We start from the raw sequence: 16,631 nt of genomic DNA, 5'->3' as shown, positions 1-16,631 counted from the left end.
TTTGGAGCTGAGTATGGTTGAAGAGAGACAAGGTTTGCCCTTGCTGAAAGACTTGCAGGAAAACCACATCTACAAGCTGCCCATTGGGTTGTGTGAACTGTCTAGTTTGGGTCCAGGTTGTTGCTTTTCACCAGGCAAGGCTCCTGTGCCTACAAGCGTGGCTAAGCTGTGACCCTTCAGGTGTAGACTCCAATTCCCATCACCCCTGACTATTGGCTTGGCCTGCAGTGGCTGATGGGAGTTGGAGTCTAGCAACATTTGGAAGGCAGCCTCCCCTATCCTAGGGTATGAATTCAACCAGTGGCGTAGCGTGGGTTGTCAGCACCCGGGGCAAGGCAAGTAATTTGCTCCCCCTAACCCGTGGATTTTAGCAGGGGCAGAGAGCTGCGAGTGCAAGCGCGCCCCCCCCCCGATGTTGCGCCCGGTGCGGCCGGCCCCCCCTGCACCCCCCACGCTACGCCACTGAATTCAACAGGTATGGCCGGGATTGGTAGCAACAGGTAAGCTTTATTTGTTGCACTTCTGGCCATTGTGTCAATGTTAACGGTGACAAATGTTGACATTAAGTTGTTATCATCATCATCATTATTATTATTTCCCAATCTAGTGCCATCGGTGTGCTCAGCAGTTGACAAAGTTCAAGAATAGCATTTCTTCCAGAATATCCCCTTAGGCTTAAATTACGTTGGCACCTGGGTTCTAAGGGCCAAGCTTTACACAGCAGATTGCAAAGCTGCAGGAGGGGCCAAATTTGGACCAAGCGCACCACAAAGGGCAAAAACATATGAGCTCTGCCGGATCAGGTGAAAGGCCTATCTAGTCCAGCATTTTCACAATTTATCTAGGAAATGGTGACTATCACTACATCTTGCCGTAGCAAATTCCACAATTTAACTTGGTGCTGGGTGGAGAAGTCGTTACTTTTCCCAGTCATGAATTTTCCAGCATCTGGCTGAACTGGATGCCCATGAGTTCTAGGACTCAGCTATACAGCTGTAAATATAACATTTGAAGTGTGTTTTAAGTGCATTATACAAAGAGGAAACTAGATGGCGATGGTGAGCTAGTGGCAAATTCAATATATATTTTGAAAATGTTTTTTAAAAAAGCATTTTTATGTGTGTGTAGATTCCACCCTACTGACATGAGAGAGGGAGGAAAACTTCTCTCTGTCACTTTCTCCACATAATGCATGATTTTATAAACTGTCTCCCCTAAAAAGTCTCAATGTTGTAACCTTTCCTCACAAGGAAGTTGTGGGGTGGGCTGGGGGAAACTGCATTCAAACATAACTGCACATGAGTGCTAGTTGGCCCCCAAAGGGGTTAAGATCACAGAGTTCTCTTCTCAGACTCCATGAGGGTAAATGTGAAGCTGCTTCTTTTCCTTTCTCTCATTCTCTTTGCACCATGTAAACGACCAGGATGGACATGCCTGAACTTTCTCCAAGCTCAGGACATGCATGTTTGAAACTACAGTGGTACCTGGTTTATGAACTTAATCCGTTCCGAAAGCCCGTTCTTAAACAGAAACTGTTCTTAAACCAAGGTGCACTTTCACTAATGACGCCTCCCGCCATCGGTAACCTTCCACCATTCGGCTTCCGTTCTTAGACCAAGGTAAAGTTCACAAACCGGGACACTACTTCCGGTTTTGCAGAGTTCGTAAACCGAATAGTTCATAAACAGGACTGTTCTTAAATTGAGGTACCACTGTACATTCTGTATTTTGTTAGCTATGTTCTCCTTACTGCTGCATGGAACAACTCATGAATCAGACCTTTAGATTTAGTAAGTAAAGCATTTTAAACTTACTTAATAGTGTGTGTGGTTTGTTCATTGCAAGCATGGTAGAGAGAGGGGCAAAGAGCTTTAAAGCAGACAATATGGGTCTAACAGTTCATATTCCCCCACTTTACTGTTTTTAACTTTGCTGGGGGCTCTCTCCTGCTGGAGAGTGCGCAAAGCCCCGTGTTTTGAATCTAGGCATCCAGCTGATTCTTTTGTTAATTACACACACAAGAGTCAAATCTATTTTCTTCCCACATAGGGTGGGGAGCTCTATCAATTTGCTTAGGCAATTGGGCAGCAGGCAATTCTTTCAGCCTCAGCCTGCACAGTCTGCTATGTAAGGGTTATAATACTGTCCTACCTACAAGGTTCTTGTAAGGCTTAGCAAGACAATATGGGTGTTCTGTTTGTTTCAGAGCTTTGTAGCACTCTAAAGTTTTGCTGTTTCCCCTCATTATAACTTGATTTGTAATAAGTAAGAAAACAGGAGATGGAGAAAGGGGCCTGAAGTTTACTCAGATTCCTAAACTGTTGTCGCCAAAAGGACAAAGAGCCTTGAAACACCTTAAAGATGCCACAAGACTCCTTGTTGTTTTCCAGATGATCGGATCACTGAAGAACTTTCCCTGAAAAGAAAGCTAAGCTAAAACATTTGGGGCGTTTAGAGGGTGGTGGTGGTAAACCAAGATATGACTTGATAGACGTTTGTAACACTATACAGAAGAAAATGGATAGTCCATCTATTCTTCCTGTCCCGCAATGATTAGAAAGGGGGGTATCCTCTCACAAAACTGACTGGGAGCTAGTGGAGAAGAAGTCAAGGAAAGCACTTCTTCAAGCAGACATATGGAACTCAATACTACAATGTGTTGTGAGGGCCGGCCACTAGGTCCGATGGCTTCCTACCCATGGAGGAAGGGAGCTAGAGGAAGAGCTATATTACTAATGACAGCCAAACTGAGCCTCCAAAGCCAGTGGCAGTCTACCTTCAAATGTCAGTGTATCTCAGGGATGCTGGCAGGGAGGCATCAGGAGAAGACTTGTGAGGTTTTGTTACAGGCATCTCTGCTCTGGTTGGCACTTATTTGGAAGCAGGAAGAGTTGGACTTTTCGTTTTCCATAGGCTCTCTGATCCCTTTCTGCAGGCTCTAACTCGCCTTTGTCACTCCCTTATATTTCCTGCAACTCCACCCCTTCCCCTCCAGGGGGCGACCTAGCCGCCCGCCTCTATGCTCCCGGTCTGTCCGCTGCGCCGAGTGGTCTATAACCTGCGGAGGGGCGGAGAAGAGAAGAGAACGCCGCGGTGGGCATTGGATTCGCTGGGTAGCGAAGGCAACGCAGATCTAAGAAAATAGAGACATATACGCCGTCGTCGCGCTCCCGAGCGAGAACTTCCGGCCTGAAAGCGGACTGTTCCTTTCCTTACCGGACGCAACTTCCGATGCGGAACATAGAGATAAGAAAACAGCCGCCGGGGCGACGTATCTATGGCGGCGTTCCCTTTCCGGCCGGAAGTTATGGCTATCTCTGACAACAGAGCGGAGGAGGGAAAGGTCCTTCGGACAATGAAACCATAGAGTGGGAGCGGGGAGGAGAGGCCGCTCTGCCTCGCTGGGAGCCGGAGAACTCTATGCTGCGTGGCGGGGGCTCCAACGGGAGAGCTCGGGAGGCCTGGAGCAGCTGAGCGGCCCGCCAGGTGGGGAGAGAGGCCCGTTGGGTAGGTAGGGGCGGGGGCCAAGACGCCGGGGGGGGGGAGAGGTCCTACCGGCCCCCAAATATGAGGGGGGGCTGCTGTCCCACCACACCTGGGGTGGGGGAGGGGCTGGGGAGATGTTCAACGTCCCCCATATAGACGTTGCTGGTGGGGGCTTTTCTTCCCCAATAAACATAGCTGGCGTCCTCAGTACCTGGGGTGATGTCCCCCCCGAAACACAACGGTGGTGGGAAGGGTTGGTGGCCCCTCAGCTGTGGTGGTATTTCTCCCCCAGTTGTGGGGCCACCCCAGTTATGGTGGTATTTCCCCTCCCACACACCTAGGGTGGCCAGCACACCAGCAGCACAATGGGTGGGGGAGGAGGGCTGATGGGGCCCTCCACAGCTGGGTTGGCACATCTGGAAGAGGGGAGAGGCTGGTGCTCCCTACCCCTCCTCTGCCATAAATGCATCTTTGGTGGGTTGATGTGCTCATTGCGTGCATGCACACACAGAGATGGTCGCCACCAGGTGGGATGGGAGAAGGGCTAGTGTCTCTCTCCCCCCCCCAAAAAAAAACCACCTGGGGTGGTGTTTGGTTGGGGGGGGCTTATTTTTCCTCTTGCAGTTTAATGGTATTACAAGATCACTATTGTCCCCGTCCCCCCACAGCTGCTTAGGTTGAAGGGGAAGGACTGGCAAAGAGCTAGGTTAGGATCACAAGGGCAAGTGCCTGGTAGGCATATTCAGTGGGGTTGTCTGGCTCAAGAAGGGTGAGCATGTGGGGAGGTCAGAAGAATATTAATGGGGGGGGAGAGAGGGAGCCTATTGCATGGCAAGTAGTGGGAAGGGGGTTTGGCGCATAGCTGTCAACGTTTTCCTTTTTTTAAGGGAAATTTCCTTATTCTGAATAGGATACCTCGCAAGAAAAGGGTAAAGTTGACAGCTATGGTTTAGTGTGTTAGGGTTGTATCCAGCTAAGTCCTACTCAGAGCAGACCCACTGAAATGAACATCCAGGTCCATTCATTTCCATGGGTCTACTCTGAACATTGGAGACAACCCATGGACTCTTAAGGGAGGAGATGTGAAAATGGAGCCCCTTGTGCTGAGTGGAGGGGAGTGATACCTGGGATTGGGGAGGCCTGAGTTTCAGGAAGGAATCAAAATGGTACAGCAGGGACATCTGGGTGGTGGTGGAGGGACATGGACCTTTGCCTCTTTTGGGGAGATAATGGGGAAGATTGTAATTCAGAAGAAGGTACTATGGATTAATCCAAGGAGGAGAGTATGGGGTGCATCTGCAAAAGATGGGGGCATTTTGCCTCTTTTAAGATGCAGATGAGACACACAAAGACCCTGAAAAGAGTATTACCCTGTGGGGATGGTGTGGGGCAGGATGTAGAGGGAGAACAGAGGAGAAATCTGTGAGTAGAGGCAAGGTAGAGAAGGGTGGGAGGACTCTAGAAGGAGAAGTCAGGCTGGCTGGCTAGCTAGCTGAGATCCAGGAACGAATTAAAATGGTGCCTGGTGAGGGGAAAGGAGGTGCAAAGTTGTTTTTATTGTATTTTTAATAATTTGTTGTAAGCTGCCCAGAGTGGGGTACAAATAATGAATTTTTGATGATGATGATAATGATACACTTTGGGGTAGAAGGTTCAGAACAGGGAGGTGCACCAATGCAAATGGTTTGGTGGGAGAAATGAGATTCTGGAGAAATAAAGACTTGAAGGAAAGTGATATTATTTCATAATTATTATCACTTTATTCTTAGGCCACCTTTCCCCCCCCCCCTCCCAAAATGATGCTTAAAGTGGCTTATAACAATGAAATCAGAATAGATAATTTCATAATAAAAGTAATAGTTGTGGGTTTGCTTTAGAGGATGGAGGAGATTTAAGGTCCTGGTGGGAGTAATTGCGGACATGGCAAAAATGTGAACAGGGCCTTGTGGCTTTGGGGAGGGAAGTTAGAATTCCACGTTGAGATTGTTTCTTTTTCGAATATGCATGGAGTACACTATTTATAATTTAAAGAGGTGGGGATTTGGTGTCAGGGCAGAGACCCAGCAGTCAAAGCAAGAAAGACAGTACTGTACATATTCAAACCAGGAAAAAAAGAGATTGGCCCTGAATGTGCAGGAGCAGAGGAGGGGATGACAAAAGTATTAAACAAACATCCTCCAGGTTATGTTGTTATGCTGAATGCACTTTGAGCACAGTAAGGCTGCCCACAGGATCCTGGGAACTGTAGCATACTTCTCCCAAAACTACAATTCCCACCATGCTACAATTCCCATGATTCTTTGCGGGAAGCCATGTTCTTTAAATGCATGGAGTGTGTGTTCACAGCCTCCCTCTTCTTCGGAGATGATGGCACTTTCTACATGTGAAGTTTTTCTTAAAGAAAACACAAGTATGTTTCCCCTTGGGTTCTCCTCTTTTCTAGGGAACAAAGACTCTTGTGGCTAATGGATTTACTATTCCCCACTTTTGTTTCCAGAAGAGCGAGCAGCTTTGCTATCACCAGGCAGCACTGAGTGGATTCTAGATCCCAAGCCCTTCCTCTGGTTACGATCCGGATTGACGCCCTGCCACAGGTAGGAAGGGTTTGGAATTCATGTCACACCCCAGTGCATTATGCAGTTCCTTTCGCCCACAGTGTGACAGTCTCAAAGTATTTGCTTTAAAAGTAACAAAGTTTCTAGTCCTCAAGGTGGTGGGAGGTAAATTTGAACACAGGGTGCCTGTTTGTTTGTTTTTTTAAAAAATCCTGAACAAGAAAACAAAAGATTGGGGGTAGCAACAACTCAGGGAGCAGGTTTCTTAGGATGTTTTGCACATGTACTCAGCAAAGAGGAAGGGGATATCCTATATTCCAGGAGGCTGGCAAACTTTATCCTTGCGTTCATCCAAATAACACATTAAAATGTACAGTGAACAGCAGAGTGTGCAGTTTGGCTCTGTATGTCTCCCCTGTATGGCCCTCGGATCCCCGCCCGCATCCTGGTTCCTGTGGCCTGAAGACAAAGAAGACTTTTGTGAGTGGAAATAAACAAATATAATTGAGGGGAGGAGTGACTATAGCAATGGCCTTCAGGTCCCCAAATAGCTATGTTTCCCACAGCTTGCTCAGAAACTGTATCCCAGAATTGCTTCGTGTTGTGGTCTGAGTCTGCTTATTTTCTCTTCCCCTTTTTCCTTTTTGGCTTCATCAGCAGGAAGTCAGTAAAGCTCTGTTTCTATGATGAGTTTTGTTTGTTCTTATTTTCGAATGGTTTTTAACAATTTGTTTACGCTGCTTAGAAATTCTGATTCTGTTCGCTTGCTTGCTTGCTTGTTTATACCCCGCCTTTTTCCCCTGATAGGAAGCAAGGCCCCTTACAGGTGAAAAATAAGAGCCGCTAAAAACAGAAAAAGCAATCACTGAAAAATAATTAAACACTGATAAAATTAAAACTGTATGCATACATAGGATGTACGGAAACCATACCAATAATTACAATAAAAACAGCACAGCACCAGCCCTTTCCTTAGAAGCAGTCAGTTCCCAAACGCCTGTTGGAACAAGAAGTCTTCACCTGCCAGAGGAAGGACAACAAGGAGAGAGCCAGTCTAATTTCTCTAGGGAGGGAGTCCCAATGTCTGGGAGCAGCCACCGAGAATATTTAAATATTAAGTGTTATTTAAATGTCTTAAATAAATAAATAACGCCAGAGACTTCCTATACAGTGGCACCTTGGTTCTTGAACTTAATCCATTCTGGAAGCCCGTTTGACACCCGAAACTGTTTGAAAACCAAGCCACAGCTTCCGATTGGCTGCAGGAGCTTCCTGCCCTCAAGCGGAAGCTGTGTCGGATGTTCAGCTTCTGAAAAATTTCACAAACGGGAACACTTACTTCCGGTTTGCGACATTCGGGAGCCGGACGATTTGTTCTGGAGCCAAGCCGTTCAAGAACCAAGGTACCACTGTATTCTTAGTGTGTGTGTGTGTGTGTGTGTGTGTGTGTGTGTGTGTGTGTGGTTTTTCCTGGCCAGGAGAAAAAGAGATGTGGGAACTGAGGTTGTCAACTTGGAAGTGTTTCTTTCCCTTCTCCATCCACCCCCTCCGCAACCTGAACGGTGCTTCTTATTTTTCTGCAGGTGGGCTTTTGTTGTGCCAGCCCCACCGAAACACTCATGGCACTGAAGGCAGAAGCTCCCCTCTTGGACTACCTCAAGGTCTCTTTGAAGTGCAAAACAGAGAAGGAGAAGGAGAAAGTGGCCACAGAGCATCTGCTCCCCAGCTGCCCCCCAGTCAGGCTGGATGGGCCCCACGCAGATCCCGTGGACAGAGGTGGGGAACGTGCCCCTCCAGGGTGCAGGACAGGGAAAGTCCCTCCCCTCGCATCATCCTAGAAGTCAGGGATGCCCAACGAAGGCCGATGCTTGAGGACAAGCAAAAGGAAATACTTCTTCCCACAGCACATAGCTAAACTGGGAGATTCCCTCCAGCAAGGTAGGGTGGTGGCCACCAACTTAAAAGAGAATTAGGCAAATTCACGGAGGACAAGGCGATCAATGGCTACCAGCCACAATGGCCATGTTCTCCCTCCACTGTCTGTTGCTGGCCACTACGCGAATTAGGTGCTGGAGGGGCTGCAGACCTGAACCTACAGGGCTTTTATTGGGTTCTTAGGATGGAAAAGGAACCCCAGCCTTGAGTTAGCCTGTGAAACAATAATAAGAGCCGTTTGTTGCCATTGGAAAAAGCTTGAGCCAATGAGGCTGACCTAGAAGAGAGGAGTGGAGGTCCTGTGGCTGCTCTCTAGGCAAAAACTAATGCCATTCCTGCTGGTAGGCCACACTGGCTGTGGCTGATGAGAGGTTCATTCCCAGTGCCATCCATAGGGCAGCCAAGGGCTCTGTCTGCCTGCCCTGACTCCAACTCCCATCAGTCTCAGCCAGCATGATCATGGGGGGTGATGGGACTTGTAGTCCGGCAGCGTCTGGAAAGCATCTCTGTTAGAGAAAGGAAGGGGGTAGAGTGCGCGCAAGGCATCAGGGAGATGGGAACTGTCTCCAAGGCTGGCGTCAGACCCCTCCTCCATCCCAACGTGCCCCCTTTCTCACCCCCAGGAGAGCGGCTGGTTGTAATCCCGGTGGCTGAGGTCAGCCCAGAAGAGGCAGGCAGCTCCTGGAGTCAGGAGTACCTGATTGCCGAGAGCTCGGGGGGCAGCCAGCCAGTGTGCATGGTGTGCGGCGGCAACCTGAGTGCCTCGGGGCCTGTGGCCGCCCGCAAACACATTCTGGAGCATCACGCCCACTCCTTGGACTTCAGCTTCGAAGAGAAGCGCAACATCCTGGAAGCCTGGAGCGAAGGGGTGGTGCTTCCTGAGCCAGAGCCACAACCTTCCCCTGCAGGTAACACACACCAACACAGATCAGTGTTGTATTAAATGGTGCCATCTCCAGTTGGGTCTGGAAAAGGTTTTGGGTTTTGAGCAAAGTCGCCCTCCGTGTCTGCCTCCTCCGTTTCCCCTGTGCCTCCTGGAGAAGGGGCTGGGGGTGTCAGTGCAGTTTGCCATCCTTTGGGGTTCCTTTTCCGGTCATCAGAGTCACCCAGAAAGTCTTCCAGAATCCATTTCTTCACCATTCAGCTCTTCTCTTGGCGAACGCCCACGTGGGAATAAACACACCTCCCGTTTTGGTTCTTCTGAATGCATTTATTGTTGAATTAACACTACATCTTGTATAACCACTAGTCTAGCAAAGTAAAGTAAAACTATGTTCAGATAATCATTCTGTCTCGCTGTGCTCTTCAGCCATCTGGCCAGAGCAACAGCCTCCAACATACTCTTTCTCTCTCTCTCCCTGATCCATACCTTGCCTTATAAAGAAACCTGCTGATAAGGGGGAAACTTGTTGCCAAGGGCAAACTTGTTGCTAGGGCAAAATCTTTCAAGAATCATTTCAAGTCATTGTTTAGACTACACTAACAGGATGTTGGCAAACGTTTCGGCGGAAGTGTTTTTCTCTGCTCTTTAGCCGAAAAAACCAGGGCAGTTTGCAGACAACCAGTGATAAGGCGGAGCCTGCCCACAGGTTTACAGACTTTAAAAAAGACACAGCACAAAAGGAAAAAGGATTGGGAGAGGAAAAGCAAACTCGTGGACTTGTTCTCGCTTACATAGTGTTTCATAAATGTTCTCCCTGGCACGGAGAGGGGAAGCCAGCTCTCTGCAGCTGCTCCTTCTCTGGCCAGTGGACTGGGTCAGGCTGGTCTCCTCCTTGCTGTGATGTTCTTCCTAGAAGGCAGGGGGCGATGCCTTCCTTAGACCCCCGGGTGGTGGCAGAGGTCCAGGCATGCTGCCTTCCATCTTTGCAGTCCCAGGGCAAAAGTTGAGTGTAGGGATCAAGAGGAGGCCTGATGGTGTTGAGGAATGACAGTGAAATAGCACTTGAATTGTGGGTTTTAGAGGCATGTAATGACTACAGGCGTTGGAAGATATTGGCCTTTAGGTTGGACAACGCAACCAGGAAGTTGTGTATTTATGCATGAAGAATGTATAGAAATGCAATCACTCTGCCTATGTTTGTGCCTGTTAGTCACTGGGAGAAGCAAACAGCCGGCAAAAGCACTAAGGCCAACCTGGCACCCTCTGGGTGTTTGGAACTACAACTCTCATCAGCCCCAGCCATCCTGGCCATGTTGGCTGATGGGAGTTGTAGCTGAGAACACCCAGAGGGCTCTGGGTATGCAAAGGCTGCCCTAGACGATTGCCTATTGACTTAGCCTCTCTCTCTCTCTCAGCTCCACCCTGGATACAAAGATTCCTCCAGGCATTGCCTTGGAGTACCAATTCACATCCATAAGGGCTAGAAACTTGTCTCTTTCCTTTCTCTCTCCCCCTAAACGGAAGATGAGATCCTTGGGAGGCCAAGTCCTCTGCCCGCTGCTGCCCCTTTCCACTCTTTGCCGTGGAACGAACACGCAGTGCTGTGTGCCGCTTTTGATTCCCCTTTCTGAAACTATCCCCTGCCAGGCGACCCCGGCAAGAGCAAGCAGCCGGCTGAGATAGAGGTGCTCCTCGATTCGGAGGAGCGGCAGCCGGCGAGTCGGAAGCGTGGGCACCTGAGAGCGCGCTGCGGTGAGTGCTGGGGCCGGAGGTGGTGGTGGTGGTCGTCGCTTAGACGGGTCATCGTCATCGTTCTCAGACCCAGGACCCACTCGTAAGAAAAATAGGGAGCTGCCGTCTGGCCTAACACTGCCGACACGGACCGGCAGGGGCTCTCTGGGATTTCAGGCAGGGGGTGCTCTGCAGCCCCACCTGGAGATGCCTCCAGGGAGCTGAACCTGGCCCTTCTGCAGGAAACATGTGAACTGTGGCCCCTCCCTTAAAAAAACGAAATGAGATTCTAGTCCTCATGGTTCTGAATTTAAACTGGAAAATAGGAAGCTTCCTTATGCCAAGGGGTCTAGCTTAGTGCTGTCTACACTGACTAGCAGCAGCTCTCCAGGGTTTCAATTTGGGGGGCCGGGGGGAGTTTTTTCAGCCCTGCTTGGAGATGCAAGGGATTGAACCTGACACCTTCTGTGTGCAAAGCACCGAGCTATGGCCCTTAATCCCTCAACCAGCAGAACGACACCCCATTCCAATGTTTGTTTGTTTTTAACACACATGTCTGGCTTTAGCCTTCTCTTTCCCAGGTGCCAAAGAGGGCATCTCTGCAACTCTGGCTGTTGGGTAGAAGGAGTCTTTGTGGCTGCAGGCTCGTCCTGTAGGGATAAGAGCCTCATGCGGAAATCTCTTCTTCTGCAAAATGCTCGGGATGAACGAAGCCTGGTGGCCACAGGCACTGCCTTCCACTTTAGCCTTGGAGTGGGATATGACTTGACTTCAGCCACCAGTTGAAGACCATGGACCTAACCCGTGGAACTGTTTTTCCTTTATGTATGCTTAGACCCTGAACGGCGATCACAAGGCCAGCAGAGGCGGCACAGCCTGAGCACCATCAAAGACATGAGCAAGCATCCCAGCAAGACCACAGGTTAGCAGCAGAGCTGTCAGGCTGCTTTTTAGAGTGGGGGCAGGTTTTCCCCTCCCCAAAGCAATGGAAGCGTCTTCTCTCCAGTCACTGCCACCGTTCCTTCCCTTTGCGTGCCTAGCTGCCTCCTTGTGTGTCCACCCACAGGCTAGCGCTCCGCAGAGGCGCCAAACATTCGTAGGATCTTATCTGCCTTCCTCCTTGGCTCCTTTGAAAGTCAAGTTTCTAACCTTTAAAGAGGGGCTTGACAACATGCCGTCAAGGTTTTGGTAATACTGAAAACCTGAATTTGGTGGGTTGAGCGAAACCATCCTTCATCCTTGCAAAAGTCGCTGTGTGCCCCTTCCCCAACACAGTCAGAATAATTTGCAAAATACGTGGGGTGAAACTGTGGGTGGGGGGTGCAGAGTAGTTTGACGTGCGTGACTTATGCAGATTGCAGAATTTGGCTCTGCTTGGCACAGAGTACATACCGGTATGTTTTTTGTGCTGTTTTGGGAGGGGACAGAATAAGATTGTGTGGGTTACATCCAACTTAAGTTTCTTCCTCAGAGTAGACCCATTTAAACTAATGAACCTAGTGGAGCCACACCCATGACTTTAAATGGGTCTAACTTTGAGTTTATAGCAGTCACTTTCAGAGGTGGCAGACTCTTCCCAGGCCACTTGCCTCCATGGCCTTGCTTTCACACCCTCCTTGGGTGTTTTTGTCTGGCCGGAATATGTCCTTGAATTCAGATTATGCCTCTAGCCTGCCTGGATGGAGGAGAGAAAGTGGGGCAGGCGTGTGGGGAGTGTGAGCGTGTGTGTAAGCCATCCTACTTGACAAAGGTCCAATATGCTTTGCCCTCTCTCACCTCTGGCCCCTTCCACAACCGGTGCCACTTCCACATGGCCCCCAGAAGGGAATGCAGCCCTGGGGCTGGAAAAGTTGCCCAATCCTTGGCTTAATTCCTCGCCGCCTCTTTTCTTCCCAGGGAAGGAATGGCTCTCCGAATGTGGGGTCCCAGGCTCAGCACCTGCCGAAATCCGTATCTTCACGGACGGCACTTTCCCAGCTGGCTTTGCCTTGAAACTGTACTGCCGGACTCAACCGGGTGAGTAGTGCTTTGGCGTTCATACTTATAAATCTCCCTCCGTTAGGGAAAGGAGAAGGAAGGGGGGAGCAGGTAAAACACATGCGCATTGCTGCCACTGCTGCCCAGGCCCAAACCAGAGGCACGTTCCCTGTCAAATGCAACATCACAGAGCCAGCCGTCACATGACCTCCCTGAGGAGGTGGAGGCGGAGCCACGGTCGGGCTTGAGGGTCGGTGTCCTGGAGGCTCGGACTTGCAGTGACCTCTCCCCACCCTCTGCCTCCCATCCCATCGGCTTCTCTTTTCCCACCCTGGCAACTGGCAGTGGCGGAAGGAGCAGGGCAGGGTCAGGAAGCTGGGGGGGGGGGAAAGCTACCTCCTTGGGCACCCAGCAATGTCCGGAGGGCCGCAGGCTGCCCACCCCACCCTTAAAATGGAACACTGGCCACCATGTTCTAACCTGTTAAAGCAGGTCTGGAAGACTCCCGCTCCCATCAGTCCCTGCAAGCATGGCCAACGGCTAGGGGTGATTGAGTCCAGCTACATCCTAGTCCCCCTCCCCACCTGCAGAGCTAGAGCCAAGGGGTGGAAATGGCAGGGAGCCAGGCTTCCTTGGGAGCTGTTGGTGGTCTTGCCGTTGGCTTAAGGAGAGGTGGGATGGCCCTCTGCCTGGAATGTTGCAGATCACTGCTCCTTCCCACTCTGTTATTCTGGGATTTGGGGTGCACTGTGGTACCTCGCAAGACGAATGCCTCGCAAGACGGAAAACTCGCAAAACGAGTTTTTTGAGCTGCTTTGCAAGACGATTTTCCCTATGGGCTTGCTTCGCAAGACGGAAACGTCTTGCAAGTTTGTTTCCTTTTTCTTAACACCGTTAATACAGTTGCAACTTGACTTCGAGGAGCAACTCATAGCACGCGGCGTGGTAGCCTTTTTTGAGGTTTTTGAAGACTTTGGTGATTTTTGAAGCTTTTCCAAAACCTTTCCGACACCGTGCTTCGCAAGACGAAAAAAATCGCAAGGCGACAAAACTCGCGGAACGAATTAATTTCGTCTTGCGAGGCACCACTGCATTTTGATGGCACGGGTTCCTACCGATGGCCACAACGTATTGTCAATGTTGTTGTTACAGAACCACCCCAGGACTCTGAAGCAAAGCCAGGCCCAAGGAAGAGAGCAGTGGGTAAGTCTTGCCGCTTGTTCCAAATAAGGGAACAGGCACAAGGGGCCAAAGTGGGTCGGATTTAGGCCCACCCACCACCCACTCTTCAGCTGACTGCCAGGGGTGCTAAATCCCACTCTGGCTGCAAGTGCCTGTTTCCACAGCCAAGGCAGAATTGAACCCATTTTCCTGAGTGACGGCAGCTGATGGACGGGTAGGTTGGGCTGGCCAAACTGGACCCCCTGCCCGGCCAGGATTGGCCTGCAGGCCAGAAACTCGCCACCCCTGTTTTAGCAGAAACAAGCAATGTTTCCTGTCCTTGCTGTGTTATGGTTTCCCCCCTGCTAATTGGGAGGCTGAATGTTATCTCCCATCTTGCCGGCTGTGTATCAAAAGCCACCAAAACAAGAGCAACGTCACATCACTGGCTTATTCCCTCCAAGCTCAGCCAAGCCTGAAGCCCGGCTGAAAACTGGACTGGAAATCCTTCCGTCTCCCAAGGCAGGATTTGCACACCAGCATCTCTTCTCTTTGTATATCCCTATTCTCAGCCCTGCCCCGCCCCCTGAGCCTTCTGCTATGCTTGGGGACTTCCCAGGGGCATCTCTGAGGTGTAGGTACTGGCCGCCAACTTGGATGGCTGTAAAAGAGGATTACACAAATTCATGATGCTTAAGGCTATTCATGACTACAAGCCACAGCTGCTCTGCTTTACTTCCAGAGTGGAAGCAGTAAATGAAGGCAGTACATGTCTCTGGGAGCCAGCTGCTGGGGATTCACAGAATCACAGCGTTGGAAGGGACCATGAGGGTCATCTAGTCCAACCCCCTGCAATGCAGGAATATTTTGCCCAACATGAGGCTGGAACCCACATCCCCGGAATTAAGTCTCGTGCTCTGCCGACTGAGCTATCTGGGTGGCTGGAGAGAGCTCTTTTGTCCTCATGTCCCGCTTAGCAGCCTGGATAGCTCAGTTGGTTAGAGCATGGTACTGATGATTCCAGGGTTGCAGGTTCGATACCCATATGGAACAGCTGCATATTCCTGCATTTCAGGGGGTTGGACTAGATGATCCCCAGGGTCCCCTCCAACTCTGATTCTGTGATCAGCTTCCCATAATGGGCATCTGGTTGGCCACCATGAGAATGGGAGGCTGGGCTAGATGGGCAGTCTTGGGCTTGATCCAACTGAGCTCTTTCTTTGCTTTCTAACTGCTCACTTTTAGTTGTGAGAGCAGCTCAGTTGACAGAGCAGGAGACCCTTGAATATCAGGGTTGTGGATTCGAGCCCCACATTGGGGAGAACACTTCTGCATTGCGGAGAGTTGGGCCAGTTGACCCACCGTGGTCCCTTCCAACTCTACAATTCTGGGATAGGTGGACTGAGCGAACGGCCTGTGGTTGTGCATTTCAATTTGCCGTCTCTTCCTTCCCAGATCGCAAATGCTCTGTGTCTCTACTTCGGCTCCACTCCACGGATCCTCCTCCCCGCCAGCTCTGCCCACCACGGGACCCTGCCCCTCGTGCCCTGGCCAACTCCCCCGGCAGCAACGCCAAAGATTGCGACGCCAAGCCCCGCCGGCAGCGGGCGGCAGCGGGCAGCGAGGACGCCCCTCTCCTGGCCAAGAGTTTCAACCCCACCTGGCGCGCCCGCTTCCTCGTGGACTTTGACGCCGCGGCCAACCACTTGGTCTGCATGGTGTGCGAGTACCCTCTGCGCCGCGTCTGCCTGGCCACCGTCAAGCAGCACATCCTCCAGTGCCATGCCGAGACCCTCCACCTCCCGCGGGAGGTCCGCCGCACCATCCGTGAAGTCTGGGAGAGCAGGGGCCAGTCCCCCTCTGCGCCCCCCAGGAAGTGAAGAGGAGCTTGACCGTCGCCCATCCCACCCCTCCAATATGCCAATGTGGCGACGTAAGTCGTTGGACTGGCCACCCACGGCAGCTGGGGGGTGGGCGGGTGGAAAAAAGTTTAGGCACCCAGTTACTAAGTGGGGTTCATTCTTTCCCCTCTCGGGCTCCCTGCCCAGAGGGCGCCTCGTTCTTGTCTCGTTTCGTTACTCAAGCATGTTCGGGGTCAGCCACGGCCTCTTCTGTCTTTGTGCCTGCCCTCTGTTCCCCACCAGTCCGCCTGATCACTACCACAGAGGATGATGGGAGGAAGGTGAATGTTTTGTGTGTCTGTGTGGCAGGAGAGGGAAATGGCCATTGCTGCCTCGCCTCCAAAGGTTTGGGGGAGCCCCTTCATGTGGCAACTACCCCCCCACACCCCATGTGTTCCCAAAAGTTTGCCTCTCTGTCTCCCCAGAGAGAGCAGGGGTGGTGGAGCATATCAGGAGGTGGAGCTCTGCCTGACCGGGGATTCCCGCCGCCTAATCGGTTAGTTTCCACACCAGCGGAACAGGCAAGGGATGCCTCTGGCTCCCTCCTTGGCAATAATGTTTTTCCCACCGACACTCCAGCTAACAGGGCACAATACTTAGGACCCATGGCAGGGCAGGATGAGGCTTCACACCCTGTTATATGACTTTTAATAGGCACACACCCGAGTGGGGAGGGAGGGGCAGCGCCATTGCCCAGCACTTTCCCAGGGATGAGTTAGACTAAAGGGAATCCGAGTTGTTATACAAAGGAACAATAAATTATTTTTATGATACCCTCCTGCTCTCTCTCTCCCTTTCTCTCTCTCTCCCCCCCTCTTTCTGTCTTAATTTTCTTTTCTGTGTTTGGCTGGCATGAAGCACCTAAGAGCAGCCACGCTGGGTCTGGCCAAAAGTGTCCCATCTTCTCTAGCCTCCTCACAGAAGCCAACCAAGCGCCTTCCAATAGGTCAGATTCTTTGTCCCAACTGCTGCTACCTAACCCCTTTTACTGGAGCTAATCCA

General features: G+C 50.9%; 2 protein-coding genes and 1 long non-coding RNA gene across 4 annotated transcripts in view; 1 reads left to right on the top strand and 2 right to left on the bottom strand.

Moving 5' to 3' along the window:
• Positions 1-16,631, bottom strand: part of LOC309520839 (dual specificity protein phosphatase 10-like) — a 143,246-nt gene that overhangs the window by 104,894 nt on the left and 21,721 nt on the right. The gene's annotated exons all lie outside the window — the stretch shown is intronic.
• LOC309520882 overlaps positions 1-16,631 on the bottom strand; it is a 169,223-nt gene that overhangs the window by 144,851 nt on the left and 7,741 nt on the right. The window lies entirely within an intron of this gene.
• On the top strand, positions 3,278-16,402 carry SPINDOC (spindlin interactor and repressor of chromatin binding). Of its 2 annotated transcripts, XM_082202807.1 has the most exons (9): positions 3,278-3,507; positions 5,984-6,080; positions 7,625-7,817; positions 8,600-8,884; positions 10,507-10,611; positions 11,426-11,512; positions 12,487-12,606; positions 13,720-13,770; positions 15,184-16,402. In XM_082202807.1, the coding sequence occupies exons 3-9, from the start codon at positions 7,661-7,663 to the stop codon at positions 15,606-15,608; spliced, it is 1,230 nt and encodes a 409-aa protein (XP_082058933.1). In that variant the 5' UTR covers positions 3,278-3,507; positions 5,984-6,080; positions 7,625-7,660; the 3' UTR covers positions 15,609-16,402. The 2 variants fall into 2 exon arrangements, with proteins under 2 accessions (XP_082058933.1, XP_082058934.1); XM_082202808.1 differs by lacking the exon at positions 10,507-10,611.

This window comes from Podarcis vaucheri (genome assembly GCF_965113315.1).
Source record: "Podarcis vaucheri genome assembly, chromosome: 16".
Taxonomy (NCBI): domain Eukaryota; kingdom Metazoa; phylum Chordata; class Lepidosauria; order Squamata; family Lacertidae; genus Podarcis; species Podarcis vaucheri.
The sequence above is the reverse complement of the archived record's forward strand: the minus strand, read 5'-3'. Positions and strand labels throughout refer to the sequence as shown.